Source organism: Falco rusticolus, chromosome 9 (assembly GCF_015220075.1).
Source record: "Falco rusticolus isolate bFalRus1 chromosome 9, bFalRus1.pri, whole genome shotgun sequence".
Taxonomy (NCBI): Eukaryota; Metazoa; Chordata; class Aves; order Falconiformes; family Falconidae; genus Falco; species Falco rusticolus.
The window spans coordinates 48,574,970-48,585,470 of NC_051195.1; the positions used below are offsets into that span (position 1 = coordinate 48,574,970).

At 51.9% G+C, this 10,501-nt stretch overlaps 1 protein-coding gene across 1 annotated transcript; it reads left to right on the forward strand.

Annotated features, from left to right (window-relative positions):
- The first annotated feature begins 1,722 nt into the window (after nt 1-1,722).
- MYMK (myomaker, myoblast fusion factor) lies at nt 1,723-9,599 on the forward strand. The gene is made up of 5 exons (XM_037400886.1): nt 1,723-2,112; nt 4,537-4,651; nt 7,109-7,257; nt 8,253-8,369; nt 9,446-9,599. The coding sequence occupies exons 1-5, from the start codon at nt 1,978-1,980 to the stop codon at nt 9,590-9,592; spliced, it is 663 nt and encodes a 220-aa protein (XP_037256783.1). The 5' UTR covers nt 1,723-1,977; the 3' UTR covers nt 9,593-9,599.
- Nucleotides 9,600-10,501: the final 902 nt, after the last annotated feature.

Sequence of the window (10,501 nt, forward strand, 5' to 3'; positions counted from 1 at the left end):
CAACTGCCATGTCCTTGCAAAAGGTCCCATGAGGACAAGGGGAGCTGCTTTGCACCCAGGTGTGGAAGTTTGTCCTCACCAACAGGCTGTTGTGTTTTCCCCTCTCTGACACCAACCTCATGGCCCCAAAAGCAGAGCAGACGTGGTTTTATTAGCCAGGAATCCAGAGCAGCTTGTGCAACCAGCTAACCCCAACCCCACTCAAAACCCTCCTGGAGACAAGCCCTGCCGTGCAGCACGCAGCAGCCCCAAGCACCTTCCTCGATCCAAGCAGCTCATGCAAGAATAACACGGAATAACGGATCCGTCTGAGGATATGGCACAGAAAAGGGACAGGGTACTTCGGGGCGTGCTGGCACTCAGCTCCGCTTCCTGCTCAGTGCTGGACACCTGGGGAGAAGCAGGGTATTTATGTGCTGGCTTGGAGGGATTAATTTTCACGGTAAATAGGGACACCAGAGTTTTTCACTATTTGTTAGTAGAAATACAATTTTGCAGGGTTTTGTGGTGAGTTTATGGCTTGCCCAGGCGGGAGGGTGGCTGGAGACGTGGTGCTCCATCCTGCGGAGGGATGCTGCCTGCAGCCAGCCAGAGAACGTGGATGGATCCTGCAATATCGGCTAAAAATGGGAGCCCCTACCCAACTCGTCTCAGCGGTACCCCAAGGACGGCTCCCAGCACAGCCCTCTCGGGTCACTGCTTTAATGCTGTTGTGCCATTCTCACCGCACACACAACACCCCCTCACTCCCCCTCCCGGAGCCCTTTCCAACTTAGCTGGAGTGGTTTAAAAAGCATTTTTTTTCTCCGTGCATGCCTGCCTTTCCACCGGACCCCCTCCTGGGGGACAGGCGAGCCCATCCTACCGGCCTCAGAAATGGTGGCTCATATCACAGCTCGCACCCTCCTCCCCAAACCCGCCGCCACAAAGGCGGTTGCTCAAGCGTAGCATTCCTGCTCCCTGGGTCCCGGGAACAGCTGTACCGAAAAGATGCCGAGAATCCCTGCGAGGCTCCAAGGAAAAGATATTAACCCAGGAGGGGAGCAGCAGTGATATAATAAAAAGTCATAATAAAAGAGAGAAGCCACTGAGTGGATTAGCAGCCCAAACGCCACTTGGCTTTTGGTCTCCTTTCCTCCAGCTTTTCCGCGCTGCATGACAGATCTGCTCAAATTCCTCCACCCAGAGACGCTCAGCTCCTGAATTTCAGACAGATATCCTGGAGGTGTCCGCGCTGCAAAGGGCATGGCTGAGAAACCTAACTGCACTTAACTCCGCCCGGGTGCACAGGAGGGCACGCAGGCACCCGCAGCAGGCGTTAGATGCTGCATCACACCAGCTCCCGATGCCCGTGCTGCCCTAGAGCAGGGTCACCCTCCCAGGTATGCCCTCGAAGGGAAATAAAAGGCAGATCTGGAGCTTGGTGTGTATTTCTCAGGCATGGCAAAGGTAGCAGGACACATCTCACTGCTTTAAAAACCCCTCGTACCTGCCGTGTACCAGTTCTTCGCTACTTTGTGCCAGCACCATCCCTTGTTTTTCCCTACCGGGCTGCTCCATCAGCACTGACCCCCACTCAGCATGGGGGCAGTGGGATACAGAGGTGAGGTGTCCCCATGGCGAGCTAGCAAATCCGCAGTCCTCGCCCACCACGCACCCAGGTCTGACACCCAGCACAAGGCGTGCAAGGACAACATTCCCTTTCACTCCTTTAGTAACACCCAGGGCCATACCGGGGGCACAGAGCATCTGCTGCCAGGAGCCGCCGGCTGCGTCAAGAATTTTGCTGCTGGGGAGACACAGGAGCGAAGGGGGCGGCTGTGGCGGTGGTGGCAGCAGCTGTTCCCTGCCCGCGGCCCTCCCGGCCACTCAGGGCATTTAAATTTTAAAGCACACTCCACACGGCTGTTTTCTCCACCGTCCCCATCCAGCTCACAGCGACCCTGTCCCCGGGAGCCACCAGCTTGTAAGGCACCCATGGGTTCGCTGGTGGCCAAGCTCCTTCTGCCCACCATCAGTACCTTGGTCTTCCTCCCCACCATCAGCATCGCGGCTAAGCGGCGTTTCCACATGGAAGCCATGGTTTACTTCTTCACCATGTTCTTCGTGGCGGTAAGATGTCCCCATACCCCTCCCCGTGTGTTCCATCCCCCCAGACACCCTCTGCATCAGGTCTCCACTGGGCAGGGCAGCTGGGTCTCACCCAAGAGCAGTGAGCATGACCCCCAGAATATCCATTTTCATTTTTTCCCCACTGTGTGTGGTGCTGAGTAGCTGATTCTTCAGTTTAGGATGTCCTAAGGGGTGGCCTTACATAGATTTAATGGTGTTTTACGATTGTGAGGTTAGGGAGAGGGTCTGGGTGCAAAGAGACTTGGATTGATTCGCAATGTTTTGGAGCTGGTTTTTGTCTTTGTTTTATAGCTGGTAAGTGGCCATGCTGAATTTGGGGTTTAAATTGTATCCAGAGCCTCTTGCTATGCTTCTGTCGTTTTAGCCAAAAGCACGTATTCGAATTATTGATTTTGCAATTGCTAACTGGTGATGGGAGTAATGCTGGAGTCAGGGAAGTTTCTGTACAAGGAAAGACTAAAACATGCTGCTGAGCTTTCAAAACCAATAATTATCAACCCCTCACCCCGGCAGAGTGTTTGAAAATGCGTGTTTCACCAGGCTCTGATTCGCCCTGCCTTCTCTTGCACGGGAATAACTAGTAGAGAAAGTCAGTCATCTGTACACAGAGAAAATAATTCATACTCTGGCTCCCAGCGATAAGCTGCCCTGCGCTTTGTACTACTGCTAAATGCCTCCGTACACACACTGGTTGAGCACCCAAAGCAGCATTCCCACTGGAAAAATTCTCCTATTTAACCCCATGGCAATGCCATGCTAAAGAATATGAAGAAAATAGCTCAGCAACCCAACCAACGTTGCATTTGCCTCTTCTCCCCACCCATCTCAAGGTGTCTCATGAGGGTTGTCACATCGCTGGCACAGAGACAGAGAAACTGAGGCAGGGAGTAGGTAAAGGACCTGTCCAGTGTGAAAAGCTCTTCTGCAGCATCAGGGCTGTGAACCAGGAGGGTCTCTTATTCCCAAGGATCCACCATGCAAGCCTCCAATTAAAGCACGATGCAGGGGAAGAAATTCTGCCAGTTCCATAAAAACTACAGGACAGTTAATAAAAACGTCCCAATCAAGCCCCCCGCCCCCCCCCCCCAAGCTCCCCAGGGAAGCCAGACAGCTACAATTTCATTTTGCACTGGGTTTGTGTCTGCTCCACCTCCCCAAGAAGTCAATAGGAAAATTGGCATGCGTTTCCACGGGAGGTGGAACAGGTCCTCGCCGAAGAGATTGCAGAGGCAAAATATCTGTGCGTGGGGAAGGAAGGGAAGGCAGCTGCCAGCATGGTTGGGGGGGTAGGAAGGGCAGCAGCTGCTGCTATTGCCTTTCTTGTAGCATCCCACTCCTCCTCCCCCAGGAGACATCATCAGAGCAGTGAAAGCATATGTCCATCGCAGACAAGTGCTGCGACGCTGGCCAGAAACACGCTCTTTGTCTTCCACCCTTTCTTCCCCCTGTCTCCAGACTCCCCAGACCCAATCTCAAACAGGGAAAAGAATTACGGCCGTGGTGCAATCTTTTCTAGAAACCACAACGAGCCAAAAGACTTGCAGCAATTCCCATTATAAATAATATCAGCATCCCCGCTGGGCCATGACAGCGAGGATTGTTCCAAGGGCGCCCTGCCAAGCAGTAAAGGGACTTCTTCAGAAACAGCAAAGCACGCGGGTGCTACCACTAGAAAACTCGCAGGGCTGAGTGCTCGGCGGAAAAGGCGAGCGCCAGGCAAACACTGGGAGCATTCCTCTGATTGCACTGGAAAATTTCTCTTGGCTTGGTTTGCGTTTATGTTGCATGACAATGGGTTTTTTGCAAATAACCTAATCAATGAGCTAATGGGCAGCAGGAACCAGCGGCTTTTAAGGGAATGCACTAATGAGTGAATTCCCCAGCATTCAGACTCTGGCCATATAAACCCTATTTAGCCTGGACAGTGACCTGGCATCCATACACATTTCATCAGGACACTCATTTTGAATTGTTTTACAAGAATCTTTCGCAATTAGAAACATAACCCCAGAGCCTTCCTTCTGCTGGAGAGGACGTCCCTGCACTGCCTGGGGCTCAGCTCGCAGCAGCTTGGTCATCAGATTGCACATTCTGGCACAGACCAAGAGGCAAACTAAATCTCGTCCACAAATAATTTGTGCTAAGAGGGAAGAATGCTGATTGTCAGGCCATTTGCAATTGGGAACGGTGACATTCTCTTTCAAATATATTCATCACTGTGTACCAGTGATCCTGGTATATTCGAGGCTGTTCTGTTCTGCTGGCCATCCTCTCCACAGCCATGCCAAAGCTGTTTCAACAAGTTGGTAAGAGCCTTTACCCTACTGGTGTGTGTGTAAGGACCTAGTTTTATAATGCTTTTTTCTCTCTCTCTCTCTTTTTTTTTTTTTTTTTTAATAATAGATTTACCATGCATGTGATGGCCCTGGTTTATCAGTGCTGTGCTTCATGCGCTATGATATCCTGGAGTACTTCAGCATCTACGGAACAGCCCTGTCCATCTGGGTGTCCCTGATGGGTAAGCACTGGTATCTCGTGGTTCCTGCAGATCACCAGCATCTGGGGGTCAGGCAGGGCTTGTCAGCATCGCTGGTGGGACAGTTAGTGGGTACAGTCCCCAGAAATGCTGTTGCCTTTGAGCTCCCATCTGCAAGACTTAGCTCTGAGGCTGTCTTTTATGGAAGTCAGCCCATGCTATGGTTTAATCCATTTTTATACCATTAATCCCTTGGAAAGCCATTCCACTCAGTGGGGTTCAGCCACAGATGAAAACTGTCCTGAGTGGTGGCTGGGGAAGTTTTACTCTCAGAGGTAAGGAGAGCTCTGGTGTTCGTGTCAGTTGGGTGTTCCTCTGCCTTCACCAGCTCTTACGCATGTCCTTAAAACAGCAGATTTATTTCAAGTTGGCAAGTAACACATGCTGCCTTGTGCTTTAGTTCAAGGCAGGACAGTACTGTGAGATGACTTACTTGGAAACCTCCTATATCAGGGAATCTCCCATTGCTCCTCATTTTCCCCGTCCTGAGCCCATCAGCTTGTCCTGTCCTGATGTGGGGGCACTAAGAAGCGCAGAATCTGTCATTGCCCTTGGCAGCACACAAATCAAAGTGGTTTAGTTGTAACAAATATATCTTCCTTGTTTATCAAAAGCCTGGTCTGGGATGACGGGAAATCTTAGATCTGCTTAGAAAAAGCAGAAATATATTTCACTTCCTCTTTATTAAAACTCCTGACCCTTGTCCTGTTACTCAGTTTTCTTTTTCCCACAGTCCCTTCACTCTTTTTTTTCCTCATTTTGTTCCTTATTTGCCACTGAAACAAGGTATAATAGAAATGAAAAAAAAACCAACAGAAACTAAAGAAGGATGAGAACTTCAAACCTATTCTTTTCCCATTTTGCCAACATGTTTTTTTTGAAAGACATGAGTATTTCTGACAGGAGAAGAGAGTAGGGGTGAGGGGAGGGAGATGAGGGGACGGTCACTTTCCAACAGCAAAGGCTTTGCTCAGCAGATTTGAACCATCTCTAGCACCCACGTGGCCAGTCTCACTCCAGCCAGGCAGCGTCCCCAGCCCTTTTGATGCTGTACTGGGGTCACCGCACTGATGTACAGCCCCAAAATGCCTGCAGGACCTTCACCTCTGCACCTTGGGGCTCCAGGGATGATGCAGGACCTCTGGCTGAGCTGGGAGAGCTCCTGCAGCCCCTGAGCCCAGTATAAGCTGCAGGGCAGCATCCCCTCTGCCAGGCACAACTCCATCCCTCCTCCCTTCACCACCAAGCCATGCAGACAGCAGCATCCCCCTTCCAGGGCATGCATCTAGATAAATCTTCCATGCGGTGAAAAATTAGTTGGGAAAATATTAACCTTAGAAACAGCTCTGTTCCCCCAAGGTGCAAGTCCCAGGGTGGGCTCCCATACTGTTCATGGCACCTCAGCACTCTCTGCTTGGCTAGAAAAGGCAAAGGAGGCAAATCACCTCTGAAGGGCATTTTCAGCAGATAACAGCAGTGTCAGGGTAGGGCAGAGCTGATCCAGACACTTTGGCTCCTTGCAGAAAAATTCAACTTGATTGCTTCATTACTGCATTCAAAAACCCTGCAAAAAAATACAAATCCTGGACTACGATGTTTAAAATATTGACCCACAGGGAAACAACAGAGATTAAAATGCGGACATTATCCCTTAGTCAAACTCCCTATAAAACCACGATCCAAGGACATGGAAGGTGTGGTGACTGAAGCCCAGGGAAGCCTCTCACTGTGGCTTGTAAAGCCCGAGCACACATGTGCGGACGCAGACCCTTGGGCACGCTTCCCGGAATGCAAATCCAGGACAGCCATAACACAGCTGTGCGAGCTGGAAAAGCATGGAGCCCACTGGGATCCATAACTTTTATCAGTTATTACCCCATTCTGTGCTAAACAAAAGCCTCTAATAATTTACTCACACTGGTGACTTCCAGCTTGCAAACCTCAGGCAGGTGCCGGCACGGCTGGACAGCCTGGTCCCCATCACACCAGCGAGCACGGTCCTACCAGCGTGACAGAGGCTGCATCGGGGTGAGCCGGCAAGTTTGGGAGGGTTAGAGATGTAGGATGAACCCAAGAGCCAACAGTGGGCTCACTGAGTGCAAGTGTCTTTGCAATCGCCTTTGCAATCACCTCTGACTTCTGGGTTGCGGCAGGCAAGGGAAATACAGGTGGGAAATCCCCTTTAGCTTCCACATGCAAACTGAACATAACACCCCCAAAGTCAGCTCCTGGGCCCACCACTCAGATGCCTCAGCATGGTTCGCTTTGCCCCCCTGTGCCTCAGTTTCCCCAGCTGTAAGGCATAAGAAGGGCAACCCAGACCTGGAGGCAATGCTGAGGGTCCCCAGGGCAGGTGGGACAGACCCCAGTAAGGCTTTAGGGGAACAGTGGAGGAATAGGGTGGGTGAGCTGATGTTCCCTGTGCTCGGTGCTGTGCAGCCCTGGCAGAGTTTGACGAGCCAAAGAGATCAACCTTCATCATGTTCGGCGTCCTCACCATCGCTGTGAGGATCTACCATGACCGCTGGGGCTACGGCGTCTACTCGGGACCCATCGGGACAGCTGTCCTGGTGATAACGGTGAAATGGGTACGTAGGGAGGGGCACCGTACCGGGGCTTTGCGGGATGCTCGTGGCGGGGAAGCGGCTGAGCCTTGCACAGAGAGGTCTAACCTGTGCCAGCCGTTTCATCCTCAAGGTCCAGCTCTCACAGCACAGGCCATCACGGTGATTAAACAGCACTTTTCCTTCAACCCAAGCAGAAAGCAGGCAGACAGCAAGCAGCTTTTGTGATAAACACCAGATTTGATTAGTCTGAGCCATCTACCACATCTCCTGTCCCTGCGTTTCTAATCAGGAGGATCATATTTATGGAGTTTTTACAGCTACTCAGAGGCAGAGGGGTCTGGTGAACTGCCCCGGAGCTGGTGGAAGATGTGCATAAAATGCAGTGATAAAGTGGGAAGGAATCTGCCTGTAGTCTGCCTGAATGTGGCTGGGACAGTCGGGCACCATGCTGCAGCCTGTGCCCTGCTCACAGCTGATGCTGTGGACCCAGGCAGGACTGCGTTGGTGGAGCCACTGGCAGGAGCAAGCAAGGAGAAGGATTCAGTGACGGGATAAAAATTGCAGAAAGATGCTGCCCAGCATCATGGAAATACTGTGATGCAAGTCCCAGCTATATACCGTCACTAAGCCTCGTCTGGCTGCCCAGCCAGCAGCTAAAAGCAAGTGGCCACGATGGGGAGGGGATGGGCAAGGAGGGGACCACCTTGAATCCCCCAGCCCGCAGATGCTCTGCTGGGATCTGCTCTCCTAGAGACTGGGTTTGTGAAGGCACATACTCCCTGAGCTGGGTTTGGGGTTGAATATTAAGAAAACAGTATTATGCGCAGGAATGAAGCAGGAGGACCTGCTGCAGCAGGTCGGAGGTGCTTCCCGTGTGCCAGCAGCCCCCGCAGCCTGGGGCAGCCGGTCTGTGGGCTCAGTGTGGTTTTATTTCAGCATTCATGGGATCTTTCGGATGTGGAGCAGCCAGCTAAATCCGGGTGAATATGCCAGATATGCTCTCTCTTTCCTTCCAGCTACAAAAGATGAAAGAGAAGAAAGGGCTCTATCCTGACAAGAGTGTCTACACCCAGCAGATCGGTCCTGGCTTCTGTTTCGGGGCGTTAGCGCTGATGCTGAGGTTCTTCTTTGAGGTACCTCTTTGCACACTCAATCACCCTAACTTTACAAGGTGTAAAGGACATTACCAAGACAGGAGACTTCCCCCTTCACACCACTGGGGTGCATCCAGCCTTGGCCAAAGCCCAGCTGAGGTGTGGGTCTCCGGGGCTGGCGTGCCGGGGGCTGGCAGCAGGGATGAGGGTCCCTCCCTTGTCCCCATCCCAGCCCCTGGCCTGTTAACTGCAGCGTGGGCAGGGACAGCTGTGACAGCAAGTGACACACAGGGTGATGCTCAATCTCTTTCCCCCGTGTGAAGTGAGTCACAAGGACATGGGCCATGCTTTTGTCAGCCATACACGGTCCTCAAAGTGGCTTTGTCAAATGCAAGCAGGGTTTTTTGGAAACTGGGCATGGGTGACTTAAGGACACCTTGCAGAGCCACAACAGGGACTGGCTACAACCCAGTCATGGCCAGATCCAAAGCTGGCTCACGCCGAAGAAAAGACTCTCACTTGACTCCCAGGGGCACTCAATCCCATGTTTATAACCTTTTGCTCTTGCCGCTGGCCAGTCCGCCTGTCCTGCACGAAAGGGTCCGTCTGTCCCACGCAGGGATGATGATAACCCCCTGCTGCAGCTGCCGCTCGCGCCTGCACTCAGCCCTGCCGTTACGGCTGCTCTGTGCATTGGGAGCTGCGAGATACAACCTCACAGTCATCCCCAAGGATTATTTTTCAAAGCATTTAGTAATTGCAAATTCTAGCAGAACATAAAAATGTCACTTAGCAGAAAGTGCCTCCCCCCGCGCCTCGGCCTCGCCGCCGCGTCCTTTGCGGGGTAATGAAACACTTCATTCAAGAATTGGGAAATGTGCAAATTAGAATGTGTTAAATCCACTTTGCTTTTTTTTTTTTTTTTCCTTTCTTAAGGCATGGAAATCCTTTCTTCTCTTACAGCAAAAAGAGGCAGAAGGCTCAGGAATATTTTTTTTATTCCTTTCTTTTCGGCTACTTGTAGAAACCTAACGTTTTGCACCTAGCGCAGAGCCCTCCAGCACCGCTGCTCCTGCGGCCCCGGCAGGTCTCACTAACACTCTCCCCGCTTGCAGGAGTGGGACTACACCTACGTGCACAGCTTCTACCACTGCGCCTTGGCCATGGCCTTTGTGCTGCTGCTGCCCAAGGAGAACAAGAAGGCCGGGAGCACCGGGACCCCTGCAAGGCTCGACTGCTCCACGCTCTGCTGCTGCGTCTGAGTCGCCCGGGCGAGCGGGCACTGGCTTTTCTGCTCCTGGGATGATGGAGGGGTGCAGCCAAAAGCAAAATGCCTGCCCACTGCATTTTCCTCTGGGACACTGGCATCTTCTCCTACCAGCCCGTGGGATTTGCTTCCCTGGAAAGTCTTCACCTTTCTACCATCAGCCCTAGCAGAGGTTGCGCTTCCAGTTTACTACATACCTGTACCTCTCCCTGAGGAAGCACTCAGCTGGGCTGTGACCGTGTCCCCTGTCCCAGGAGACCCTTGCACTCTCAGGCTATGTCACCAGCCAGGCTGTCCCTTGCACTGGCCCAGGAGAACGTGAGTTGTCCCCTGTGTGCAGGTTCGCCCAGCCTGAGCACACAAGGCTTTGTTTGCAATGCCCAATTAACAGAACCTGTATTTTTGTGAGATATTTACTATTTTATTTATGCATTCTCTTGATGTAAATAATATATACTAACAAAGACTTTGCAAGTGTGCAATGCCAGCATTTCTTAAGCGGTGCAAGAAACTTCCCAGCCCCGCTCCGCTCAGTCGAGGGCAGATGCCAGCCTCAAAGCAGAGCTGTGGGCACGGCCACCCCCTCCCCTGCCCACAGCCCCCCAGCCTGGAAGGAGGTGCAACATTGGGCACTTTGTCTTTGCAGACCTGCCCGGGTGGTGCAGGCAGCAGGTGCGCTTGCAGAGAGCCTCATTAGTATGGAAAGTACATGGAAAATTAGAGGCAGGGAAAAGAAGCTCCTGGAGGGAGGGGAAGGGCTGTAAGCCTATAACATCTCCTCTAACAGACTATTTACTATAGCAGAAGTGTATGATTTATTTAGACTGTCTGGGAAAAATGCCAAGACTATATGTCATGGACAATTAGAGCAGTATTGATATACAGTGATGTCCACAGAAAGCCC